The sequence below is a fragment of the Chiroxiphia lanceolata genome, chromosome 14 (assembly GCF_009829145.1).
Source record: "Chiroxiphia lanceolata isolate bChiLan1 chromosome 14, bChiLan1.pri, whole genome shotgun sequence".
In the NCBI taxonomy this organism is placed as follows: domain Eukaryota; kingdom Metazoa; phylum Chordata; class Aves; order Passeriformes; family Pipridae; genus Chiroxiphia; species Chiroxiphia lanceolata.
The window spans coordinates 3,336,720-3,364,474 of record NC_045650.1 but is presented as its reverse complement, the minus strand read 5'-3'; the positions used below and the strand labels follow the sequence as shown (position 1 = coordinate 3,364,474).

General features: G+C 41.9%; 1 protein-coding gene across 8 annotated transcripts in view; it reads right to left on the bottom strand.

Annotated features, from left to right (window-relative positions):
* Positions 1-672: 672 nt before the first annotated feature.
* Positions 673-27,755, bottom strand: part of DCX (doublecortin) — a 91,753-nt gene continuing 64,670 nt past the window's right edge. For 2 of the 8 annotated variants that reach the window (XM_032701760.1, XM_032701761.1), the window contains exons 5-7: positions 23,779-23,916; positions 14,841-14,938; positions 673-12,553 (exon numbers count right to left, since the gene is read on the bottom strand). In XM_032701760.1, coding sequence (XP_032557651.1) covers positions 12,497-12,553; positions 14,841-14,938; positions 23,779-23,916 — 293 coding nt within the window. In that variant the 3' untranslated portion in view covers positions 673-12,496. The remainder of the gene's footprint in view (positions 12,554-14,840; positions 14,939-23,778; positions 23,917-27,755) is intronic. The other 6 variants (XM_032701765.1, XM_032701766.1, XM_032701763.1 and 3 more) reach the window with 5 other exon arrangements.

Here is a 27,755-nt window from a genome sequence, read left to right as displayed (position 1 = left end):
ATGGCCAGAGCTGACTCACCACACTCACTTCTAATTCTGCAGATGTGAGGCAGAAACAAACAGCAAAGTGGCTTGTACTGTATAATTAAATGAGGAGGTCTAAGCCTTATTATCATTTTTCAGGGATTTCAGGGGAGAATGCTTTTGTCTTCATTGTGGTTCTGACAGGGTAGCTGTGAAAGGAGAACTGGGACCTTTTTCAGGCCAGTGTGGGAAGGCAGGACAAACACAGTGCAGCTCTCAAGACTAACCAAACTTCCCAAAGCCCATGTGAGACTGCATAGGCCTTGCCCAGGCCCTGGATGCCAGGACAGAGTTCAGACTGGGGCCAGATTTGCTGCTTTGAATACACCATTTTAACTGCAGTGCTCATTTAGGGAAAGAGCTGCCCCTACTTGCCCCCTATATCTCAGAGTAGGACTGACAGGGAGTTCATCCCTTTGGGCAAAAGGATGGGTCTAATACAGGTTGGGTTGCTTCAGTTAGGCAGATGTGGGTCTTAATTAATTCAGGGCCATCGAATTTCCTCTGCAGTCACTTTCTTTTCTGCATTTATACAAGTGGGACTGATTTGGGATCGCTGATGGATCAAAATGAACAAGTACTGCTATAATTCATAAATCATAGTCAACATACACTTGCCAAAGAAAAGCATCAGAAAGGTTTTTATCGGCCTAAATATTGAAACCAAATTTTATTTTTTGAAAATGACATTACACACATCTTGCAAATGTACATTTAGATGAGAAAACAATGAGTAACAAATATTGAGAGCAAAGCTATAAAGTGGACAGGTTCTCTGCTGCATGGCATTGCATTACAAGAATACTCAGACCTGGGATGGTTATTACAAGTAGTAAAAACAGTTCACAACACCTCACAAAAATGGAATTTTTTCCTAGAAAGTCAAATCTTCTAACAAAAGGAAATTCTGTTAAGGGAGAAGAGGCATGGGGGAATAGATGTGTGGAACTAGGTACACTTGGTGGTTTTGTGGCAGGGCTTTGTGGGGTTTTTTTAAGTCCATTTCTTACAAAATCACGTCTTTGTGAGTGACCCCATCTTTTCCAAGAATTTGACGGTTTTCTGTCCTCCGTTGCCAACAGAACCACAGCTAATAAACAAGAAGCCCTGTGTACTCGACTCAGAGCTTGGGAGCATGGAGAAGGAGTCGTCTACAGAGCCCCTAACAACATAACCCCTGTATTCCACCCCCCCACCCCCTCGCGCTGCGTGTCCAGGAAAATCAAAAAGTGTTTGTGCAAACTCCGCAAATCAGGGGCCGTGGGACGAGTCCCAGGCACAGCCACAACCAGGTGAGGAGGCCACGGCCGATGCACCACGTGCCTCTTGCCTCAGCTGCAAAGGATCAGCCAGACCTCGTCAGAGCCACAAACTTCCAAAGGTTTAACTTGTTCCCCAGTTCAAGCAGAGGCAACGGACGGCTGATCTCCTCCTGCTTTACCTTGAAAGTTAAGAGTTTAATCAGCGTGCCAAGGCAAGGCGCTGTGAGAAACACGTTCCCCGAGAGAACCTGTTGAGAACTGCTTTTCAAACCTCGTCGTGTATCGTTTTATTTCTGCCCAAATCTGTACTTTACAACCACGAGAGAGACAAAGACAGAGTAAGAGAGAGGGAGAATCTCTCCAGGAGGAAAGGAAGAGCTAATTAAGAAAAGAGAGGTACAGGACCATGCATTTACTCTCAAGAGCTTGTTCACGAGCAAGCTAACATTTCTAACACTACAACCACTCATCTACATCTGTTTGCTAAGTAACTGAGTTCTACCTACAACTAGGGAGCAGAAGGGGTCTTTTTATTTTCTTCCCCCTCCCTTTAAAACGTCAATAAAAATGTTTTCTGTACAAGTTGAATGGCACAAAAGGTGGTTAAAATGCTGAATAACTCACCACAAATGGAGAATGCAAAATTAGTTCAAAACATGCATGGACTGTGTACAGGTAAGCAAGGAATCATTGGCATAAAGCTGCAATATATTACAAGATGATACAGTTGAGATCTTTTGGAATAACCTCTGCTTGTTCTGTCCCTTTGAGAGACCTTCACATAAAAATTCAGCATAAAGGGAATTCAAGGTGTATATACCCAAGCAGAAAGTTAACTATGGGCAACATTATCTGTCTGAAGAGAAAAGCATTTCCCCTCCCCTTCCATGCACTCTCCCAAGGTACAAAAGTCAACGTGATCAGCTTTGCTGCAGGCTTGCCAAAAAGAAAGGTCAATAGATCTGGTTGAGGAGAACAAAAACACCATTTAAATTAATAGCTCTTTGTACAATGTCATTAATTAAATACCTTATTATTTAAACAAAAACATACTGAAGTTTACCAATCCCAACCAAAACAACCACCAAATCCTCACCACCCCCGTGCCCTCCAAGGTTATGTACACAGAGTTTAAAGTATACCAGCTAAACTTTAAACCCAGCTGCCCCTCCAACCCCCACCCACTGAATGACAATAGAAAATACACTGGGGCCTCTCAGTTATATTATATTGCAGCTTTGTTGTTAATGATGAAATCACACAAACTCGATGAATGACCTAAGACAGTAATCTGTGATCAGGTTCTGGTTCAGCTGCATTTCTCCCTCCCTCAACACAACCTGTTGGCAGATGTGCAGCCCCAAGAGCTGCAGGGCCATGAGCGAGGGCAGTTCCTGCTTCTCAGAGAAGAGTAGCATGAGTAACTCAGGCTGATATGATGGGAGCTGCTCACCCTAGTTTGGGATAGGTGTTTGAGAAAATAGGCAAAGGCTAGGAACAGCAAAGTCAGCAGGCTGATAGTCCTTTCCTGTGCTTCCAGGCTAGGCAGTGTCACAAAAGCCAGACTGGCATGGGGGAGAATGTGTCGTCACGTCAGAGAATACAAGAGATTTGGCTAGACAGGTTTCCTCTTTCCAAAAGACCCTGGGTGTCTTCTAACTGATAATCGCAGCTGTACACAGTGAGAAAGCTGCTTGGATCACCCATCATTTAAATAAGAAGCAAACTAACAACAATTTTACATGTCAGAATTCAGCATGTAATTATAACTCACAGGCTTTCTTGTTCTTACATTCAACACTTGCTTCACAATATCTATAAACACCAGTTAGCAGTGCAATTAATTTCCTAGACATTCTTCTTTTTAAGCAGATGCATCATTAGACATCACACTAAATCTGGAAAAAGCTCTTCTGTAGTAAAGAAGGGGAGAAAAAGGAAAAAAAGATCTGTGTACTGCAGCCCCTCAATGACTGTATGGTGAGTGTGAGAGGAAGACAGAATATCACTAGATTTCAACTGCCTCCTGCTAAGGGAAATGAATTACAAGCCCATCCATCCCTGCTCTGCAATGGTTGGAAACAGATGGAGAAAAGCAGCTATGCTGGAATTTAAAAAAGAACAAAGGACTCCCCAAACATAACCCCAAAACCCAAAGAACAACAAAAACAAACCCCACTAAATGTTCCACAGGGATTCTCTGAAGGTAAAATTCATCGTTTCAAGAACTGGGCCTGGACCCCAGCTCAGGGTCTATTGGTCCATTGCAGATATTTCCCAAGTTTGCCCCTGTGCATGGGTTTTCCATAACTTGGGGTTTCAGAACCAGGGTTTGGTTCAGGTCCACCCTGACCAAGTGCCACCAACATTTTCCATTCTGCATGTGCCAGATGAATCGCTGTGCTCTGCAACAACCCCACTACTCAAATGTGACTCAAATTTATATTGATTTCCTATATATAACTGTTGCAAATAGAGATGGAAGAACCAGCTTGGATAAAAACCAAAAGCAGCCTTGAGTTTAAACGAGTCACTTAAAATGACCTGAACCTTCCTTTTCATTTCAACACATTTGGTAATACTTTTCTCTAAAAACCAGGTCAACCATCAATCTCTATTTTGCTTGGTGCTAGCTGGGATTAGAGTAAAATAGAAAAATACTGGTAGAAATAGAAATGCTGTTTCTAGTTCCATAACCCTGCTGGGCTCAGGGCATTTCTATTGGTAGACTGAAGTGAGATTGAGATAAAGCCAACACTCTTTAGAACCAGAAAATATGGAGGAGACCCTGATTTGCTGAGGTTCCTTGTTAATTTTCAATTTTAAAAACTTTTAAGATATTGTAACATACTCTTTCAGCTATATCATTAACTATAATACTATACAAAATATCTCCCATCTATAACTTGCTATTCGAGATTCATACAAGAGATCATTTTATAGCTGGGGTCAGTGAGGTTTTCTCTGCAAAGGCTGCAGCTGTCACCCAGGAAACTCAATCTGCACTCCAGTAATCAATCACACAAGAATTATCGACAGTAATCAACTTCTGGAAAAGGAGACCAACCTTGGACCAAATGGATTCAGCTTCCTTAATTAAAGAGGAGGTTCTGTCTGCTTAAAGAAGCAGAGAATTAGGTGTGTTGGGTTTCACTTGTGTTATAGTGAGCATCGGAGAATCTACAGAAACAAAGAGATGCAATCTTTATCATCTCTTTTTTCAATGAAAAAAAATCTGAGAACATACAGAAAAAAAAAAGAAGTGTTCAGATACATCAGTTATTTTGTGGTTTAGGATTAAATTAACTGAACTCAAATGAATATAGAAAAAAAGATCTTATGAGGAAACCAGTGTTAAACACAGACCCTCTTGTCCAGCACAGACTTCCCATTGCTGTATTGTCTGCTGCAGCTTTCACACACAACTGGTCATTTCCTGGACAAGATGATCATCAGCCCCTCTGCCCACACAGCAAATCAAGAAAACCTCCTCCAGTAGTTTTTGGCTTTTCACCCTGGTGCAAGTGGGTTACTACTTTTCCTGGAGTTTGTTGAGCTCCATGGGAAGGGACAAGAGGCCCAGAGGTGCCCTCATTATTCTCCTGCACACGTCCTGCAACTCCCTGGTGTGCCAGGCCTGACCTCTCCAAGCCAGGGCATGTTGATCATGCAATGATCTGATACAGAAGAATATAAATAAAACCAAACCACAGGTTGGTGCTGTTGTTCACCAGAGGGCTGGATCTTCCTTCCCCGTTTTAGGGATGACACGTGCTGGCAAGAGAGTTAAACAGGAGCAGGGGAAGAACTTCAAGCCAAGTTCACCTGCCTGCAGTCAAGAGTGACCTTATTTCTGCCTTTGGGAGTGGGACACACTGCTGTGGCAGATTAGCCTGAACCCTGGCTTAGGTACCTGCAGGGGCAAGGGCTTTCTCCACAAGTAGCCAGGAGCTCCTTCTGTCCAAACCAAGCCGAAGATCCTCAGTCAGCCTCAGCCACCCCCCCCTTTTTGTTTGTCCCTAGAATTTCTTGTCTTTTTTCTTTCATTATTCCCACACATCAAGGGCACTGATTTGCCAGTGCTCCATCTCATGCTTTCCCTGCCATTTGATTTTCCTTTCAGTTCAAGCTCATTCCATCACTCAGTAACTACCTCCTAACAAATGTCCCCCACCATTCCCCTAAGAAACAAGCCCTTTCCCTTTGTTTCCCCTGACAGTGGCCATCACAGCATCTTTCCCTAATGATGCCAACTTTCTTTTTTCAGCTGACAGACTAATTACTGCAAAGATTTCTTAATTCCCTTCAGCATACTCCTTCGGTTTTTGAGTGATAAACTGTCTGACCAAGGGAAAATCTGAACTGGCTCTAGAGTCCTGAGTTACAGTTCATTGAGATAAAGAGCAAGAGCCAGAACAGGTGAGTTCAAGTAAGTGCACTGAGCAAGGCAACTGAAAGGCAGCTCTCTCCCATGTAGCCATCTAGCCATGAATACTTTCTGAACTAGAGGGGTCTCAACAACGGCCCCACTGTTTTCTTGATAGAAAGCCACTGAAATAATTAGACTTATTCACTGTCTACAAGCACAAAGCCCATACTTTGAACAGTAACATGAATAGCTCCAGAGACTTACATGTACATGCAATAAAAAGAGGGGTAGCAGGGTCTGTATGCAGGCCAGAGGTGGCAACTCCAGATGAGAGAAAGGGGCTGCTGGATGTGGATATGGCCTTGCTGTCGGGGATGTTGCTGGCTCGTCCACGGGGTTTTGGGGGGAACTAAAAATGAGGTGTTTGTCTTTCACCATTACTAAAATAATGAAGCATTTTTACAGCAGTTTTGAGAGAAACAGAGTTCCTCAAGAGGTTTTCCAAAGACAGTGGACCATAGTTTGCTTCTATAAGGTGCTCAGACTTCTCTAAGTAATGAATAAATATTAAAAGCAAGCTCTTTGTGTCACCTTATCTCAAAGCACCTTACAAATAGCAGTGTTATAATCAGCCCTTCATGCAGTGGCACACCATGGCACAAGGAAAAGTGATTTGTCCAGAGTTATGCCAAAGACTAACAGCTCGACATCCCAGTGGATCTGAAATCCCACTGCTGAATCCACTAGGTTTGATTTTTCTTTGCTCAGGAGCTCATCTATTGGCCAAAAATAAGTGTCAGTATTTTTAACCTTCTCTAAACAGTGTCCTGAGGGATGTATAGGGTCTGTGACCCCAGAGCTCCACAGTCCCTGCTCTACAGCTGGGATTCCGTCAGAGAGCTGTGCAATGGCATTGCTGGAAAAAGCCTTTCTATCCACCTACTTATATTCTCTGTGCACCTCCCCTCTCCCTATTAAAACATGGTTTTTAGTCAGCTTGGTCTCAGAGTCGCAGACAAATACCAAATGACTGGAGATCTGTTCCAGAGGAAACAAAACAAAATGAGGGGTCCACGCACATTACTGGCCCCAGCCTTTCACTGGGAGGCACCCAGAATGAGACACCAACTCTCAAGCCAGGAGGAAAGAAGGAGGGTAAAGAATATCTGAATGGCAGAATCAATAATCAGTGTCGCAGAACCCAGCCCAGTTCACTCCACAGTGAGGAGCAGCTGCTCTGTGAGACACCAGACCCAGCTTTAACATTTCCTGAGATACTGTGGAGAGGCCTGCTCAGATTCATGCAGATGGGACAGAGGCATCAGGCAGAAGAAATCTGTGATTCTGCACACAACAGTTTCCCAAAGCTGGTTGAATAAATGCAAGATGGGCTAAATATCTCAAGAATCAAAGTCTGCCCTGTCCCCTTTTGTCAAGGCCGTTGTCACCGAGGCCTTGCTGGGCACATGTACAGTTCTGCTTCTGAAGCCCAAAGCATGTTAGAAGGCACTTCTTAACCTTCTTGGTCTCGTTACACCAAGGTGGTGTTTCAGCTGCATCTCTTCTAGGAATCTTGTGTAAAGCACTTGTCCTGTTGCATGGACTGACATGACTCTTTAGATACACAGAAAAAGAGCTTCATCTTGTGCCCTCCATTTGCTTCTACAAAGAACTTCACCAGTCCCAAATACTGTCCCAGCCTGCTTCCATCAGCAACCAGAAAAATAACTTGGAGCCTAAGTCACCACGTGAAAAAAGGTGTTTTGTTGTGGTCGTGATCAGCACCTTGTGTGTGGCAAACACACCTTTATATAGCTTTTCTCTGGTTGTGGATTGTCTTAGCTTGAGGAGACACTTTCTAGACTAATTTTATATCTAATTTACTTGGCTATATTTTATTCCTCTTTCTAAAAATGATTCTGCCTCTACTACAGAGAACTCTCTGATACCTTTGCATGGCTGTGGGGTACCACTGAGGTCAATGGCAAAATCACTCATGGGCTCTCAGTGCTCTAGGGAGGGCTCACACTGTAAAGTCCACACCGTGCCCCTGCAGAGAGGATGCCACTTCCAGGGGTGGCTGACTCTGGAACAGTGTCTGTGCAGGGATTCAGCATGGCATTCCACAGCACCTCCACAAGGTGTTCTGGGAAGCCACAAGAGCAGTGCCGACCTCAAGGGCGTGAAAAAGCAAAGACAAGGCATCCTAGAAAATGCCATCAGTATCCGTATGGATAAGGAGAAACTAACACTTTAATGCCATTATTTCCTATTGGAAATGCCTGGGTGTAACGTTGTTTTGCTGTTGGCCACAATTTTTGGTCCTACCTCCTCTTTTTTTCCCTTCAAAAGTACTGAACAAGCAAATGAGAGGAAAAACAGCAGCTGGACTGAGCGTGTGATTTTTTTGCATGCATATGTGTGTGTTAGCTTAGGATGAAAGAGATGTGGAAGTTGTTTTCTAAGCAGAATTCTTTTTCTATTGCCTATGAAAGTAACACAATTAGTGTTTCTAGCTCCTGAGAAGGTTGTAAATAATGTGCACATACAGGAAACACAGACAATGGTAAGCAAAAGCTACTTCCAGCTCCCACCACAGGGCAAACCAAGGTAAAATCCCATTACCAAACTCTTGCAAAATTACTTTAAGGTGTAGGGTCTTGGCTGACTGTTTAGCTGGTGGAACTGAACTAGCTCCAAATCTTATAACAGATGAGGCTTTAACTCAGAAGCTTCAGGATTATAAATGCTTTACAAGTGATAAAAATCCCAAGGCTGAAGATTTTGTTGCCTTGCCCTGATCTTCTACAGTCAAGATCATCACCTGAACGTATGAATTCTGAACACATCAGTCAAGGCTTGGAGGATTGCTCCAATTCCTTCCTAATGACTGTGTATCTGAAACAGGCATCTTTAGTGTGTATGCAAATTTGCTAAAATATTCTGAATAAAGGCAGATTTCAAAGAAATGAAGCCCTACTACTTTAAGAGTCTCTTCAATTTGTTTTTAAATACCGTATTGTTTTAAAACAATATAGTTTTAGTGATTCAATTAGTCTCTGAAAACACTAAAGGCAGCCTCATGAGGCAAATTAGACAGGGTTTTTATAGTAGAATTAATATGGCAAATCCTCATATCCTGTGGAGTTTTATGTGCTTGTAAAAGTAGAAAAAATTACAAAAGGTAAACTCTGGAGTATATAGTGGTATTACTATAATCTGCTCCAGAATCTCACAGGGTCTGGAATTGCTATAGTATATTGAAAGTACTTACTAATTCACTGCAGTTCAGGAAAGCTTTCTGACCAAACCCAAGCTTAATCTCATGAAAAATCAACAGGAGTAAAGCACGTGCTAAAATTTCAGCACATCTTTTAAGTTCTTTCCTGAATCAGGGCTGTCCTTATATTTAAATAACTAAGGTCTGATGCCTGTGCACTGTTTCTCTTTGTATTCAAATCTATGTTAGGGATCCTACAAAGCCAAAGATAACTAGTTTTGAATGTATGTAACATTCCACATGCATTTCTGTACAAGAACTCATGCAATATTGGCATTAATACAGACTTAACTCTATGCTACAGCTGAAATGCTCACTGACTTCTACTGCCCAGGCATTTCTACCTAGAAAATTGCTTATTAAAACTTGGGAGTTTGACCTCATACCCTGTTTTCTTTGTGGTTTCTGCTGGTTTGAATGGCTATTTTTCCCACTGAACAATTACATTTTTTTATTCTTTTAGGCCTTTTCAAGGTCCCCCTAATTCCCTGAAGGAATTTTTAGACTCAGCCCCATCACAGGATGATCCTCATGCACAAAAAAAACCTCCACTCCCAAGGGAGAACTTGCAGGATCAGGCTTTAGAGGTGTCACTAGGTGCAGCTCAGGAAGAAGGCCTCAGTGATTCCTTAGCATGCTCCACCAGGAAAAACATCCTCAAATAACCAAACACTACTCGTGGTAGGAAGGAAAGGAACCGCTTCTCAACAGCTGCTTCAACAACCATCCATCCATCCAAAGGATCATTCATGCCTCAGGATCTTGCTTTATCTTACACAAACTGCACTCATGGATATTGGATGAAAGCACATCTCAGACTCCCTTCCTACTCCTCACCACCAGCTCCAGCAGTTCAGGCTGCTAAAAGCAGTTCAGGATAGCAAAGATTTAGGTTTCCTGGTGGATCTACAGTGAGTGTCCTGTACTGAACATCAAGAGGACCTAGATGTGATTTTTTTTTCATGGCTGGTCTCTTGGTTTAGCTGAGGAAAGGTGGCAGGACATGCTCACCCTGACTGTGACAGGAATGGTCTGTGTCACCGTGTGTGAACAGCACCTTTGACTGGAGTCCAATCCATGGCTACTAATCAGGGTCCCTGGAAAGGCAGACTCAGGGAGGGACTCTGAGATTTCCACCAACAGAACAGAGGAGAGGGTAAAACCATCTCAAATTATCTGTCCCTCTAAAGCTTTTCCTAACACAAAAGCTCTGATGAATAATACTGTTAGTGTAACCACGGCCTTTGACATCCTAATGTTTAATAAGTTCTATTTGCTCATGACCAGTGTCTACAGTAGCACTCACAGGATTAAACAGCCAAAAATTAGCACCCATAACCAAATCTGCACCCAGAATACTTCAGCACCTTCTATTAGAGGATCTGAAAGCATTGTACAAATGTTAACCAACATTTGGCCTCACAACCCCCAGTGAGGTAGAACAGCGCTGTCCCTGCAGGGACAGACAGACAGATTGAGGCACAGGGTTACCAAGAGACCTGCTCCCATTCAGACACTAAATTTAGCAATGCCAAGAGCTGAAAGGTGTCCTGACTACTGCACCTATGCTTTGTCCACACTACCATCCTTCTACACGAGCCCTTAGCCTTTGAACTAACCCCAGGATTCTATTTACAATACGTAAAATGATCATTTAGCAGGTGTGCAGTCAGAGAGTTATTAAATTAAATGAAGTTATTAGTAAGAACAAATGATTTCTGGTGCAAAACTCTGGGTGTAAATGACCATGCACTAAGACTACTGGGTGCAAATTTGGTGCCTGATAACTCTGACCCCTTGATAATTCCCAGTCCTGACCTCTCTCTGATAAATCTCTTTTTTAAGTTGCATTCTCTGTAAGATCACATGAACCTCTAAAGATGCAGCCTGCACAGATTGTTTCATACCTGCAGTGCAAGCAAACAAAACGTGGAGTGGCTTTGGGAGCAACCCAGCATCCATGTAGCATGAAACATCACAACAGTATAATTCATTCCAATCACAAGGGGTTGCAAGGCAATAGGAGCAGGCGTCTATGTCAAAAAAAAAAAAAAAAGGCAAATAGAGCAACAAAGAAAGATTTGATTGCACAGATTTCATTTAGGTAAAGTTCTGTAATAATCAGTTCCATCAAAGCTTATTCCATGAGGAAGGGAGGCAATGCCAGCTGGCCTGTGACAAAGCTTCAGTGTAGTAAAAACCACCAGCCCTGTGTGAAGAGATGAACTTTGCATTCTGTAGGAGTCACTACTGATTAATAAAAGCAAAAGGTTTCTCTAAATACAGCAAGTTTGTTTTTATCAGATAGAAGAGTTTCTTAAAATACGGGGGGGGTTAACACCACAAAATTCAATTTTTTATATAAGTAGAGAATCTGGCCATAGTTAGGAATACTGAAGTGTAAAAAAACCAAATATGTAGTCTTAAACATTACAAAAACTATCAAAACATTCGATATTTTGAATTGACCTTTTGTTTTCCCCTACATGTGTCTGTTTTGGCAGTGATGACAAGATTTCTAAACTGAGTTGCTGTTATTATTGTTCTGCAGTTGTGGTTGGTTTTTTTGTACTTTTTTTTTTCTGAGCGTGTTTTTTAAACAAATGAAAATTACCAGCTTTTATAAAAAAGAAGGAGCTTGAATCCTTACTCCCAAAACACAGATACAAGGTTTTCCTTTATAAAAAGTGTATTGATTTTTTGCTATAAAAAGTGATCTATAGGGTGTCAAACCTGAAAACAAATTCTCACAGTGTTTTCAGTGTTGGCTGTTCACAAGGCATTACTGTTACAAACAGAGATAGAGAGATACCATAGGGGAGGTAAAAATATTTCTTACCAGCTAGCAGTACCCTTGGGTTGTTTGTGGAAGGTGTTCCACTCCAGAGAACTTATTTATGGTTTTTTGCTTAATTTTTTTTTTAAAAAATCCCAATATTTGAATAATTTGAATTATTGTACTAACCTTACTTAGCATCTTACACAACCATTCCTAATCTCAGCCAAGCTTCTGCTGGCATATTAAGCATCAAACTAGTAAGTCATTTCCCTTCCTGCCCTCCAAAAATAAAACCAGTACTAGTTAGTATGCAGGTGCTAAATTTGGGCTGTAAATGAGGAACAGGTGAGCTGGCAAATGCTGGTAGTTTGGGCAGGTGGAGAACATCATTTGCTCTACTTGAGCTTGCAAACTGGTCAGCAAGGGATCCATTTGCACACTTCCAGGGGAGCTACTCTACTATCACTAGGAAAATTACATAGCTGCAGCAGAAGAAGAAATAATAGAAGAAAGTGGGAAATGCACAGAAATGCCCCAAATTTTTCACAATGTCCATTTTGCATCCCTGTAACTTAGACGAATGGTATCCCTCTATCTCTATAGACTGGCAGGTGTTGATTTGTGGCACAGAGGATAAATCACAGGAAAAAAAAAAAAAAAAGACATATAACTGTGTGTCCTTTGATTTGAAAGCACCAGTCACCTATCTGCTTATCTTGGCAGAAGTGCTTTGCTGTATCTCAGACAATGCTTGCAATATGGACATTTAGCTCCGTGTCGCTCTACATGGAATCTCCAAGGGAATCAGAGTCATCCAAAGACAGAGGCAGATACAAGTCCTGTAGGGAGAAAGAAGAAAATGTTAACTCTCACAATGAGTTTCCACCTTTGGCCATGCATAAGGAAGCAGCTGAGTGGCCCAGGTCTGTGCAGTTCATAGGGACAGGGTGGAAGACTCGTGCACTGGACTGGGCTGACCAGGCTAAAATCAAGACATGATACTCACACAGTGGAAAAAGAGCATTTTGGTGCCAGAAGAAAGATGTCTGTTCAGGGATAAGTTTGAGAACTGATTTTTTTTTTTTTTAGTTTCTGGATCAGTGTGTCCATTTTAACACATACATGGAAGAGCAGGACCCTGCTTTAAACAGGTATCTTTGAACCTGTGTCCACAATAAAGAGCCTTACCTTAATTTGAAAATTACCTTCAGGACAGATCTCTAGGAAAATCACATTCCATGATTTATTCCTTATTTTAAGTAATTTCTGGTCAACGAGAAAGGTTAAGAAAACAATCCCAAGGTTATTATTTGGATCAGATGCTGAATGTAAAGCTTTTCCAGGGTCCCTTTCTTGGATAACCATCTTATTCTGCTTCCTCAAAGTTCTGCATGGAATTAGGAACACAAACCAGCTCAAGGGCTAACGCTCTCCTGGGACCTGTTTGGACTCTGACCCACACACAGGTAATAACTGTGAGCAAAATGAAATAAACCTCAAATATTCAGGAAGGAAATTCACAGAAATCTTGATGTAAGAAGAGGTGAAATAGGAATTTGTGGCGTACTCAACTTAAGCATTTACCATTTGAGCTTTAAGGGGAAAAAAAAGAAGTGATTTCATCATAAGCAGGAAATTGCTCCTGGGAGAAAGACAATGATGCGTGAATATTCTGGTAACCTAAAATGCTGCATTCGTGTTTGCTGATTGGCTTAACTTAGTGGAGAAAATCATACTGGATTGGCTTTGCCCTCAGCAGTCACCCTCTATCACAAATGTTCTCGGGGCTTCATTGGAAAAGGTCATAAACCAGCCAGCTGAAAGCACACATAATACGTTAAAAAGGTGAGTTTTACTGGTCTTTGCCAGGAAGCAAATCCTCATCTCCACAGTTCTAAATGGGATAATGTTTGGAAAGCATTTTAGGTCCTTGCTGCTGAAGCAGAGGATGCAGTTTACAGCATTACTCCTGCTGAATATACACAAGCAATTGCTGAATTCAGACCATGGGCCAGATTCTGTTCTCAGTTGTAAATTAATAATGAATCTGGACACATTTTGTGTAAAATTGGTTTATTTCCTCAGACCTGGACTGAGCAGCTGAGATCAGAGTGAAGTCCTGAGGAAAACAGACTTCATTTGAATTCAGTTACCCCTTTGTTAACCAAAATGAGCCCAGCCCGTGCAGTAGATTCCATGTGGCTGCTGACTGCAAAACCTCAGCACTACCAGAATTTTTAAATTACACTTCCAGAATTTCAAGTCAATATTTTCAAAATCACTCTCAGGATGAGAGGTGCATTCTGATCACTAAAGAGAAATCTCCTTGACCTCTTCTCACACCTACATTTATGTCCAAGTTCTTATCAAGTGAAGGCTGGTGGAAGCAGCACTATGGCTATTCCAGGAATGCAAAGGCCCATGGATATGAAAGTCTGAACTCAGCACGGAATGACACTGAACAACAGGAACTGAAAAAGCTGTGACAGCTGCTGTACCTTTTAAATAAATCAATACATGAATTATCTATGAGCCAGCATAGGTTTACAGATCTTTAGTAGGATGCTGTGCTACCTGTTAGACATGCTTTTTGTGACCAGGAAAACCAGCTACTGTTCCAGATCACAATTACCACATCAGCTGTAAAAAATCATCTGGTTCCTGTAAAACAGAGCCTGCTCTTAAATAATTAAAAAAAAATAAATTCTTGAGGAGCATCATTAAAGCAATGTCTTAGAGCTTCAGTAACATTTGCATTGCTTCTGCTGTTTAATCAACTGGATTTGCCAACAATTGAGGCTTTCCAAGAGAGGAGGATTTATATGAAACCATATCCATCAATAACTTTTTCAAATAGTGATACAAGCTCAGGGTTAAGTTCTCTCCTCTGATCCATCTGGATGCTCTCCAGCACACATTAATAACTCTAGTAGAGGAAACAGGCCAATGATTTGTTGCTCACTATCCTGCAGAGTCTGAAGTGACAACCCTTTCAGGTAAAGGGCCAAACTCCACTGTTCCAACACAAGGAGTTGTGCTTCCAGAGAATATGGCCATGGCTTAAGTGTCACAAAAGTCTGAGTGGTCTAAGGCAGAAACAGATGTAGTAAGGTATAAGAAACGTAATACCTTGTGCTTACGGAGGCTCCCTGGGCTGGTGGGTGTGGAGATCGGGGACTGCTTGGATTTGGGCGTGGACAGCTGACTGCTTGAGGTCCCGTTTGCTGACAGAAAACAAGACAGAAGCTAGAAATCAGACAAGCAAGGGGAAGATCTTTCTCCTTTGGGGAGATGGAAGGTCTCCAAACGTTTAACACAGAAACACTATAGTTTATTCATGTTAGGCAGGAGAAAAAATCCAAACAAATACCATGGCTATTAATTTAACTCAAGGCTTTCAGCTACTCGGGGTAATTGACTGCAAAATACAGTGGAATAGAAAATAAATAGAAGGAGCAGTATTTTACACAGCAAACATCCACCAAATTGATCCAAGATACGCATCATCACAAAAACAGAAAGACAAAGTCTGTGTTCTCAAACAGTTTAAGGGCGTGTGGAAACCAGAGGCTGAAGATATCCTGAATCCTAGACAAGAAATGTTAGATGATTACAAATTGGACAAACAGCAGCCTGAAATGCCTTGGATGTCGTAGCTGTGGGTGGGATTAAATGACCAAAGAGCCATTCTGAAGCCTGGTGGACATGACACATCTCTGCTCTTCCTCTGCTGCCTGCACCAGAGAAGTGGACATGGTCTATCAGGGGAGGAACAGGAGAATTACATCAAGAAACAATCCTTTGCAAAGATCTTTGCAAAGATCAAAATCTGGTCTTTTGGGTTGATTTGTTTGTTCATGTTGCCTTGAAAAAAAAAAATAGTTATTCTCAATTTAAAAAAAAATGTTATTCATTTAAACCAAATGGCTTTTGGAATGACTGTTCCAGGCTTTCACAGGCCTGGGTTTTACTCAAAAGTGAAGGGCACAGGTCTATGGCAGGGCAAGCTGTTATGCATTTATTGGATTAAAAAGGAATCAAAGTAAATAGCATATTATGCAGAAAAAATGAAGGGAAACCAAATGGAATAAGGATAAATCAATTTTTTTCCTACCGCTGATGTTCACTGGGGTGAGCTAATGCCTTTGATAATTGCTAGGTGTCACAATACCTTTTTCCTAAGGACATGCTTACCCATCGTGAATTTGGTCATTCACAGGTCAGGTATCAGCTCCAGGGATACAGATTCTCTTGTTACCAGGGGTTTAAACACAAAGCTCCATCAGCACAAGTAGCCTTACTCGAGGGAATTCAGACTCATGCTGGCTGTGTCCAAGGGTATTGTCCTTTCTGGCCTTTTCTTTTTTGCAATCCATGCAGCTGGAGGCCTTATTAGCATTAAACCACATCTCCCAATCAAGTCTGTAGAAAGTGGCATTTCCAAAACTTACTCCAGATGTTTATGTATTCAGCACAAGCCACAAAACCAAACCTCAAATATTTTGATTGTCATTTCCTTAAATGGCTGTAGTGTTGCCGGCCCTCCAGATAAATACACAAATCCCTGCCCTTAAGGAAGGAATTTTGAGTTGTGTTGATGTTTCACACAGAAAGCGAGCATGTCATACTCCAGGCTGGCTGTCCTGCTCTCAGAGTGCCCAGTATCTCTCTATGTCATTTCTCTAACTGTAAAGGCATGCACAGAGGAGGGTGGATGATTTCAGCACTTTATGTTTTCAATTGTAATAGCTGAATCTGCAAATGGGGTACTTAAAAATAAGCAAGTACAGCAAGTACTTGAGTGTCTGGAGGAGACTGAAGAAGTGTATAAAGTATCATACAGTAAGATTATACATGGGTGTTGTACTTTTAAGAGCAAAACCAGCACAACACTTGCTTTAATGCCTACAACAGCCTTTATCTGTTACCTCCTTGTGAGAAAGAGGAGGGGTTAGCTCAGGTTTGTAGTATCACTGACCCAAATGCAGAGGTCACACAAGTGAGTTCAAATAAGTGTAGAGAAACATGTAAGCCTCAGGACAAAGGAGGAGCTACCAGCACAGGAGAGCAGCTCAGACTCGATTCGTGATGATATGGGTCCTCTGTCTTCACCTCTGTACATTCCCTCCTCTATTGGGAAGAGGACGATATTCATCACAGACAGCTTTTTTTCCCATTGCAAATGCACCTCACTGAGGAAATTTCTTGATTTCTTGAAAAGTGGTAGAAATAATGGTTTATAGATAATTAGGGAAGAGAGTGAGCCTTTACCTCCCCATTCCACTCAGACCATTCTCTATTGGTAGGGGGAAAAAACTAGTTATGGAAACCCAGAGACTGTTACACGCCAGTCCCTGCACTGTGCTGTGACACTTCACTGTGCTCCAGTTCTGCAAAGTGAGCTGCCCTCGAGGCTGCTGGGGAAAAAAAGTAGAGTTCTCTAACTACAAGCCATATAATGAAGGCAATTCAGTAAAAAAGTACTTGGATCTCTTTTATGTTTTATTTCACCAAGTGACTTTGTGTTTCCTATTAAAGAAAACGTGGGATAGAATAGTTACTAATATAATCTGTATTAGCTAGAACCCTTCTCCGATGCCTAGAAAGCCTCTTTATTTATTTTCAATTGTCACTGATCATCCTAAGATGAAAAATTCCACCTAACTACTCTACAAAGAACCAAAATTTCCCTTCCCTGAAGAGGAAGACTGGAAGAACAGCAAACAGTCAGCGTGCAGCAAATGGATGTAATTGCTGCAGAGAAGGATAGAAATTCCCTAATACAATGAGACTTTTAAGTGCTACAGCAGGGATATTAATATTTTATGAGCATCAACAAAAAACCAGATGTGACATCCAAATCAGAAATAGAATGAGATGGATGGATATCATTACAAATACAGTACAATTTTGCAGCAGGAGCAACAATTAAGAAGCCCAGTTTAATTTTCTCTATGTCTGCTAATGAAGAACAGTGTTCATAAGCAAACTTGCCTGCATTTCTTTTGAACTGAAATGTAAAAAAATATCAAGAGGCAAAGAGCAGATCCCAGGTGGTGTATAATGCTGCTGCTCCACTAAAATCTGTTGATGACTTAGTATAGCTCAGGATCTCACCTACACTCAGCTAATGGGAATTATTCTTTATAACGAGTTTTTATTTGAATTCTTTGGGGTTTTTTTCCCACTATGTTCTTGTTTGTGTCTTATGTCTTATTTATGTCATTGTATTTGGTTTGCAAGCCCAATCTACCTTAAAGGCCCTTTGTGCATATAACACATCCTTTAATTGCATACACATGTGCACTACATTGTTTTCATAGGCTCCTTATCTCCTCCAGTGCACAAGGCAATTTGTACTTGAGAGAAATCAGGCTTGTCCAGCACATGAGAGGGACGAGGGAGAATAATCATGTCATGTTTGAGATGGCTATGAAAGATCCAGATAAGCTGAATTCTCTGTCCCCTTCTCCCACAGATGTTTTAGGATCACAGAGTCACAGAATCTCATCCCACCCCCTGCCATGGACAGGAACACCTTCCACTATCCAGGGTTGCTTCAAGCCCCATCCAACCTGGCTGTGAACATTTCCAGGGATGGGGCAGCCACAGCTTCTCTGGGCAACCTGTGTCAGGGCCTCACCACCCTAATTTTTTCCTAATATCTAAAACTACCCTCCTTCAGCTCAAAGCCATTCCTCCTTGTCCTATCACTCCATGGTCTTGTCAAAGTCCCTCTTCAGCCTTCTTGTAGGACCCCTTTTAGCCAAAATTCCCACATGCAATTGTTCTGTGACTGTTGCTCAGGCTTGCCTGGATGACTAGGACTCTGGACCTGAACCTCCAGTGATGATGAGCACCAAGACCTGTAAATGAAGTTAGTGAGGTCCATCTTTTGAACTCCCCTTTCTATCAACATACAGAAGTGGAAAAAGCAGGGCCCGGGGATCACGGTGAGTGCTCAAAAGGTGTGGAGATATCTATTTCCAGCAATTTGTAAAATAAGGTTAATGCTCCTTGCTTGACTGGGGTTCCCAGGATTCAGCAGATGAGTTCCTAGTTCGAGGAGGACATGCTCATGCACCACAAGACTGAAAGAACCACAAAATACATAGAAAGGTTTGTCCTCAGGTCAGGGTTTGAAGTGTCATCAAGAAATTTAAGAGAGGGAACAAGCAGAACAAGGACAGCATAAAGCAAATGTAGAAATAGCAGCTTGTTTAGTGAGCATGAGCCCTCCTGCACTCCAGGACAGAGGAGCCATGGGAAAAATAAAGGTTCCATTGTACTGTTTGTTCAGGAGCGGAAGAATTCAGATTGCACAGGCATCCCTCGCTCAGGCACCTCCAAACTTCCAATCCCTCAGCTCTGCAGTGCTGGTATCCTCTTCTCACCAGGTTTTGTGAGGGGATCTCTCCCTGGATGTGCAGTGTGGACTGTCAGTGAGCAGAACATACATAGCACAAGCGAGAGAACAAGCTGCTGTCTCTCATGTGCAATCCCAAAGACATCTGCTGCCTTTTTAACACATTCATATATAATGACCCCGGGGAGCCAGCTCTGCAGTCAGGACAGACTGACATTCTGTGTCTGTTTTGCTAATTGCTGCTGCCTTGTGAATATGCTTTTGTCCCTCTATCCAAACCTTCCCATTAGAGGACTGAGAAATTAAGGTCCTGCAGCAGTGCCTCAGAGTCCTGTTCATATTCTCCTTGAGCCAAATCAAGGCAAAACTGGGCAAAGACATTTTCAAATTTCAGTTCAGGTACCTGTGGCTCTCTCCTGCAAAGGATTGGTGTTAAAAATCATTAACTCTCCTATCATGACACGTTATAAAACTGAAATATAACATTTGTTATAAAACAAATACCTTGTTTGGTATGTGAGTTATTGTAAGATACATTTTTATAACAAAGAAGTAATGGCAAATGACATCATTATTTTCTCCCCTGTATTTCTCCCCAGAGCTTCAGCTCTGTCTTTTCCTTGGTTTGACTCCTTATTGGAGCAGTCTGTTAAAGAAATTTTGCCAAACCTCATGCTGATCCTATTCCATTTAAATCTCATGGACCATAGCAGCAGCACAGTGACTTCCCTCCTTATGCACAGTTTTCCTCTGTCATCTTAGGAGAGGGATGGATTTCACTGCTCTAAGCTATTCCTTTTAGCAAAGCTGACTCCATAGAAAGAAACATCGAGGCTAGAAATACCATAGAAGCTTTGTAACTCCAATTTTGTGCTCTGAATTGGGATCAAATATATTTGGGGCATCCCTGGCAGAGATCTTATTTTTTAACTGCACGAAGTCTGACAGGGACTCACAGGCTCCCTGAGAGACCTGATGCAGTAATTAAGTTACTTATAATTGAAAAGTATTTCTAATATCTGATCTGTATATCTCTTATTAAAGATTAAACCAATGTCCTGTCCTATCCCTCACTGGCACACAGGAAAATTGATCCTTATCCTCTTTTCAATACTTCAAATGAATTTGGAGAGTGTTACATTGTCCCTTCTCAATTTTCCTTTTCTCTGACCTGGATCAATCCATTTCCTTCAACTTTTGCTCCCAAAGCAGTTTCTAGAGAAAATTTCTTCTGGGTTTTCTCTAGTTTGCCTGTGTCTTTCTTGCATGTTCAGTTTGTACTGAAACACAACAACTCAAGCTCACCTAAGGCCAGAGACACCAATCCCATCCATATCTCAATTCACACCTGATATATGAGAAACTAGGTTCAGCTTTCATAGGTAACATTTGGGAGAAAGCGAAAGGCACTTGGATACACTGTTGAAGGGAGAGAAGTAAAATCCTCATGTATTTTGCTAAGTGCACTTTGCTGGAAGTAACATGATGTGAGAGATGGGCAGAGGATGTAGATGAAAGGCTATGTCACGGCTCCAGTACCAAAGAGGTTGGAAAGTAGAGGATATATTGGAAGCCCAGTGGAACTGCTGGCAAAGCAGCCAGGGCCTTCCAGTTAAACTGAACCAAGAGGTGAAAACAGTCCCCTGACGGAACGATCAACATAGAGTCTGGAGGAATAGCTGGGTCTAACTAGAAAAGGTATATATATATATATATATTTGGGGGTTAATGAGAGAAGGAAGAGAGGATTCCCCTTGGGAATATAAGGACTGGGGTCTGTTGCCATCTGATTACAGCAAGACATTTCTTCGTTCTTCATTCATTCATTCAATTCTCATTTGTTCATTCCTTTGAATGACTGTACGGTAAATAAAGGGGAAGGTACCGCTCCAAGAAAACAGCGTTTAACAAGTTCCTGTGGATTAACTGCCTCACTTTTTGAATATCCTTGGAGCTGAAGAGCTCTGGCTGCCTAGGGGAAATTGAGCTTTTCACAGTGAGGCCATGACACATCAAGGCAGGAGGCAAATTCCCTCTGGCAGAAGGGACCGATTCAGCCAGTGAACTCTGGCACTCTCTGTGCTGTTGTACTTCTGTGCACGGCCTCTTGTCCTGATGCTTTTCTACAAAATATTTTGTTTGTATGTTCTCTGTTACTCTAAATTAATCCATGTTATTTTGGAATGGGACCTGACCACTTACATAGTTTGCTGCCAGGACTGCTGCAACAAGACAGCCAAAGAATTTATCACAGTTCATATAAACCTGAATTAAGCCTCAGCTGCCTCTGTAGGCAATGCATGCAACCACTGTCCACATGGAACTCCACTGCATTCTCATTTTTGCTGCTGATAAATAATGTACCATTTTCCATATGCTTTATGGGGGAATGGAATAATTAGGATGAGAAATGGAAGAAAATAACATCCTTTTCTGTAACTGCAGTGTGTTTGTAATGAGGAGGGTTCAGAATTCTTTCACTGAAGCAGCATGGAGATTTACCTCTGAATCTGCATTGATATCAGTGCCCAGATATGTCACAATGGCCTTAGAGACTTTGGTGGGAAAAAAGGGTACAGAAACCTGCTTAGAGAAGAACTGCAGAGTACAGAAACTAACAACACAAAACCAAGGAAACTAAAGGTTCTTATATGACAATATATCTGATATCACCATAGCAGAGTGAAAGACAGCAAAGATAGAAAGTATGAATGGGTAGGAGAGCAAACACATAGCAAAAAAAATATATATATATTTGAAGTAAAACTATTTTTAAACAGTTTCACAAATTAAATGGGTGAGAATTCTGTGGAGGGAAAAAAAGTCAGATAATCTTTTATTAATCAGGCTTCAGTAAGCATTCCTTGCCTTTTTAATGTGATAACTTCAAAATCCACCTAAATGTAAATATTGATTCTTAAATGATGCGTAAATCCACTTAAATTATTACAAACTCAAGACAAGAATACAAAACTGTATTCTTTTTTCTCTCTGTCCTGAGTAAACAAATCTTCCATTTTCCAATGCTGAAGGAGTTCAGTCTTTTTCATTCTTATTAAACAGGACGGGCTGCCATTTCTTCCTGTATTGAAATTACAGGAAAGCACGAAAGACCCTTGTCTGGATGGATTAAAGAAACCTAATTTGTCCGTCATTACTGGCCTTAACTCCAGGAACTGGCTATTGTTCAGCATTCCTGGTTATTTTAATCTCCCTCTGAAAAGCTCTGCTGACTGTGTTCATTAAACCTCATCAGATGAGTCACCATTCTGTTCCTGTAAGTCACTCAATCAGTTAAAATCAGGAACACAATAGTTGCCATTTCACATTAGACTATATGCTCATGCCATAAAGTCTTGTTCTGGTGGTAATTAGTACCTGATGCTTATGGAGAAGGTTTAAATGCTGTTTCACAACTCATGCCTGAGCTGATGCCCAGATCAATGAATGTTAGTTTGGGATTTTTTAAATCAACAACATAATTTCCACCATGCCTTCAATGTACCCAGACAACTTTACCAGGCATTTGGGATTATAAAAGCTTTTTAGATTATAGCAAGCCTGAGTTTAAGAGCAACCTACACTGGCATATTGAAGAAAAACTTTATGAATGTAAAATCCCCTTACAGAGAAATACCTTTTTTTAAAAATTACAGTGTCTTGGCATGTGCCAACCAATTTCACACTGTCCTTTTAAGTAGCTAAAGAACCAACCAAGAGACCCTAAAAAAATCAAACTGCTTCCTGGGGAAAATCCTTCTGATTATTGTCAAGAGAATTTTATATCCAATAATCCAGTGTCTACTGATGGTCAGCTGCTGTGTGGTGTTCCCATGCATTATGTTGTGTGTTAGCATGAGGGGGAAAAGTAATTTCTCTTTTATATCACCTGTGTTAATGCTGTGGGTCACTTGAATTCCAGATATGAAGCTCTCCTGGAATCCTGGCGTCCTTTTTCTGTGCTTTGGCCATTTTAGTGAAAGGCCGTGTCTGGTTCTCTTTTGGAACAGAACAGGCAAGCAGATGACACACTAGATATTCATCGTGACTCTAGGAATTTTCCATGGCTCTAAAAACTATCAGTTACTATAATTACTACAATGTGCAGCCTAACCTTCAGTCACCAGGCTCTGCAGCTCTCCAGGTGTGCCACACCACCAGTCCAGGGGCTACTGAAGGAGGAGGGAGGCTTTTCAAGTGGTGCAAGCTGCGGCAGCAAATTCCCATTTTTCCTTCTCTTTTATTAGTGAGTGACTGTCTCAGGATCACATCAATAAACCCGTCACCAGTTCTCCAATTTCAAGATCACTGGTCTTCTTTTAATAACTATTAGAAGAAGCCACTTCTGACCTGTACAATAATTACCACTAGCTTTGCACAGAAGGTTATTCTAAATCAGTCTGTATCTATAGGGGACATTTGGGAGCACTGTGGGCCTTGATTTCCTGCCTGTGAAGTGGAAACTTCTTCTAAAATATTGTTAGGGAAGCAGGCTGTGAGACTGTGGGTGGTACAACCTCAAGCCACAACTGCACTTAACCAACCAGAGAATTCCTTTCCAACATTTATTAAGTGCCCCCTGTAGCACCAGCTTCTTGTTTTCAAAAGAATACCAGGGTTTCCTATGCAAAACACACACAGTATGTGTCTTTCCCTCAAGCACAGTCAATATTCAGACACCAAGAAACAATCACTCACCATCTTGATGGTTACCTGAATCGGCTGGAGACTTGCTGCGGCGCATGGGCGCTGGGCTCTTCGCCGAGCTCTTCTGAGGGGTGGGAGAGGACTTACTGCCCGTGGCAGCTGCAGGGCTCCCCTTCATCACCCGGCACTCTGGGGGAACACACAGCAACTGTGGTTATGGCCCTGTGCCCATGGACACAGGGTATGAAACACCCCTGGGCAGCTCAGTGCTTCGTCTCCGAAAGGCAAATATCGAGGGCAAGGGGAAAAGCTGACATCAGCACATTTTCTCTAGAGCAGAAAGGAGACCTTTCAAGGGGAGGGAAAAGAGGACGGCTCAGCTCCTCTAGAGGAGGTGCTGAGACAGCATAGGTGCCAGGCTGGGTCTAGCAGGGCCTGTCTCCATACCTGTGTCCTAGCAAACATTTTCTGCCCTTGCCCTTGCCATAGTTCTCACTGACTAGTGAGCACAATGAGTCAACACTGAGCGATGAATCAGGCCAAAAAATCCAGTTGATTTGTTGCAACCCTTCCATGAAGATTTAGTAGGAGGAGTGGTGACTGCAATTTATGCAGGTGCAGAAAGCCAGGAAACAGCTCATGGCATGGTGTAAAGTCTCCAAGTGGCAGACTGGACATCTGCCCCAGGAGACTTTCACCCAGCCTGAAACAGCCTCTTCTGTCTCAACAAGTTGGAGCTTTTCAGATGCAGAAAGGAAAGAAGACAAAATGGTTCTACAAAATACATCCTCTGTCCTGGCCAGTCATCCCTTTCAGAAAGGTTTGTATAAACAAGCCCAGCAGATTTATGCACTTGAAGACATGAGCAGATGAGAACCCCAACTGTGTTTTCTTGAAAAATAAATACGCCAGGAAGAGGGATAAATGTAAACATGATCTACAGGGTCCTGCAGAAAGGAACTGAAATGCTAACAAACCCCTGTGTGTCTCAGGATTTCAGGCATGCCAGATCTTCAAAAGCAGGGTTTATTTACATTGAAAGCTAACAGAAAAAGAACTTTCCACCCCTCAAGTTATTAACTTAACCCAGTTAAGAAGAAGACAATAAAAAGGGAATTTCCTTTTTGTCAAATGCTAACGGGTCTCACCTCATCTCCTACAACAGCTTGTCCTCACCAAGATGTAAAAAGTGCATTTTTTACAGATGTGAATTACATGTTCCTCATACAGACAGTTTCTAATAGAAAAGTTCAGCTCAGCTCTGCACTGAGGACCCTCTTGACGGGATTCTCCAGTGGGAATCAACTAAGGCAGCACATACCAGATAAATAACTGGTCAACTGAAAACAAGCTGTCTGACCTAAATGTATGTGTTATTTAATTATATATCAGTACATCTATGAAAATGCAGTTGCCTTAAATTTTTCCCCAGGCTTTCCTCATTCTCAGACACTCAAGAGTCCGTCTCTTCTCCTTCCGGATGGTTTGCAAGAGAGTTTGCTCTCGGGTCATGCAGTACAAGAATATGAGGAGAGGATGCCTTGTGCTCCAGGGATACTGTATGGCAATAATTAAACCTACAATGAGTTTATTTTCTCCCCTGATAAACGGTTTTGGAAATTGTAAATCGGGGATAGAAAAATTTGTGTGCGTGTGTTGTTTTGGTTTTTTCCCAAAAGTACCTGACTTCTCACATATGATGTCACAGAAAGGCTTGTAGAGGTCCAGCACTAATATAGCCCAAATTTTTTATACATGAAGAGCAGTACTAATGCTGGGGGATGGGGAGATGCATGGAAGGTAGACTACCCCTCCTTGATCCTAAAGAATACAGTGTTTCATGAGACAATCGGAAACAGCCAGCCACTGTGTTAACCAGCTGAGACAAAACAGGAGGAAAAATCCTCTTCAGTCACTGCAGAAGTTATATTTTTCAAGGCTCTTGGATATTGACAAAAAACATTGCAACATTTGGATCTTGGAGCACAACTCACTTGCCTGACCATAGGCACCAAATCTGTCAATCCTATATCACATGGGTATCCCAGAAACCAAGGGGGACTCAAAAGATGTCAGGCAGCTGTGTTCAGTCACCTGAATTACTCACTAAAAAAATATACATAAAAAGTAAAAATGCTTCATATTACGTCCTTGTGAGAGATTCCAAATTTATTTTTTTTTCCCAGGGGAGTAATTCCTTGAAAAGAAAACCAGCTTTGCATTTTCTAGCACAAAAAGGCTGACTCTGAGGAATTCCTCCAGCTCAGCCCTTGGCAAGTGTCAGTACACCAAAAGCAACCACTGAGCATTTGCACATCTGGAAAAAAGGCTCTGAAGGTGGAGACCTGACTGTGCTGAAGTTGCTGTAAACAGGCCTCCAAACATCACCAGGGTGTGACATTTCCATGGGCTGGTCTTGAAACCAGTGGGTACAAATTGGACAGAGCAATGTCATCTGGAGGGTGCTCAGCAGCAGGGATTAGAGGGTGGAATCTGTGGTGGGCAGTCAAGAGGAAAAAGATGACATAATCCTCTCTTATGCTATTTCTCGTTTTGTTTCCTGATGTCCTGCCAGAGCGAACATAATAACCGGCAACCCTGGTGCATGTCATCCAAACAGGCAAGAAAAAGTTCCCCATGACAGAGGAGATTTTAGTAAGTGACAGTCATCTGCAAAACCTCAGGATTTGCAGTTCTCCTTGCAGCATCTGACTCGTAACAAGGAAGGATGATGGATGTATAACGGGAAAAAGCTGCTGGCTAACAGCTCCTCATCTGCTTCCTGGGAGGTGCAGGGCACCCCTGCTCCCCTCAAAATTCCTCTGGGAGCTGCAGGTACTTGGTGCCTTCCCAACAGCAGGCTTGGCTTATTTATGTGAGAGAAATCCAATATGGAAAAGTGAGTAGTAACCAGGAGTGTAGGCAGAGAGCTGGGCTTCCCATCAAGTTGTTCTGCTAGGATTGCATCCAAACTGTTTTACAGCGCGGAACTCCCGCTGGAGCTGACTCAACTGCTGAGTGTTAAAAAAAATATGAAGCTCAGGTTACAGATTGCTTCCCCAGCCTGACACAGGCTTTATTCTCTGCCTACAAAGTCTCAGCTGAACCTTGGAAAACTTTCTCTTAATTACCCAAGACCATCAAAATGGGTTCATCTGGAGTACACAGGTCAGAAGCACCAGCGTTAAATAAAATCAGGCTTGCAAAGGAATCACAAAAACATAATGTTTGAAGATTAGAGGCTGCTTGACTTTCTGGCATACAGCTAAAGTTCTCTTTGGTCCTCAATACCAAGCCAGTTTGTAGCAGATTGGACAGCAGGGAACTTGTGTTCCTTATACAGGATACCTAGAGCTTTGGGAAACGAACCTAAACGCTTGGAGGACACATTTTAGAGTTTAGATGGTCAAAATAACATCAATTTCCTCTTATTGCACTCACTAGCACCTGCAGGCAGCGTGTGCTCTTGGTGGATAGAGTTGCCAGGTGGGGTGGGTGGTAAGTCCTACAGACAAGCTCTGTATATTCTGTGAAATTAAAGATTTCATGGCTTAATCGATCATAGAGACTCACATTATTACAGACCGCTGCTTGCACTTGTAACAGGGACAAATAATGGTGCTGTCACAGTTGTGTCCCCCTCCAAAAGGGAATTATTGCCCTGCTTTTTGAATCGGCAGAAGAAAGCAGTGGAAGTGTGATTATTTTTTTTTTAACTGTCGCTTTTCCCCATTTTTTTAAAATTTACTTGTCTACATAAGGAGGTTTAGTTCTCAGGAAAAAATGTATCTCTCCAACTGTAACTGGAGAAAATCAAAAGGATACAATTGTAGTAAATGTCAAATGGAGCGGGAGTTAATTTATTCTGACTTGGGCTACCTCAGCCAGTATTTGCCTGATTATAATATCTGCTGACTGGATAAGTATCACAAAAGGATGTTAAATTCCATGCACTGGGTCTCAAAAATCAGAATAGAAGCATGCAGCATTATTATCTGATACAAGCAACTGAATGGAAATCAAATAAA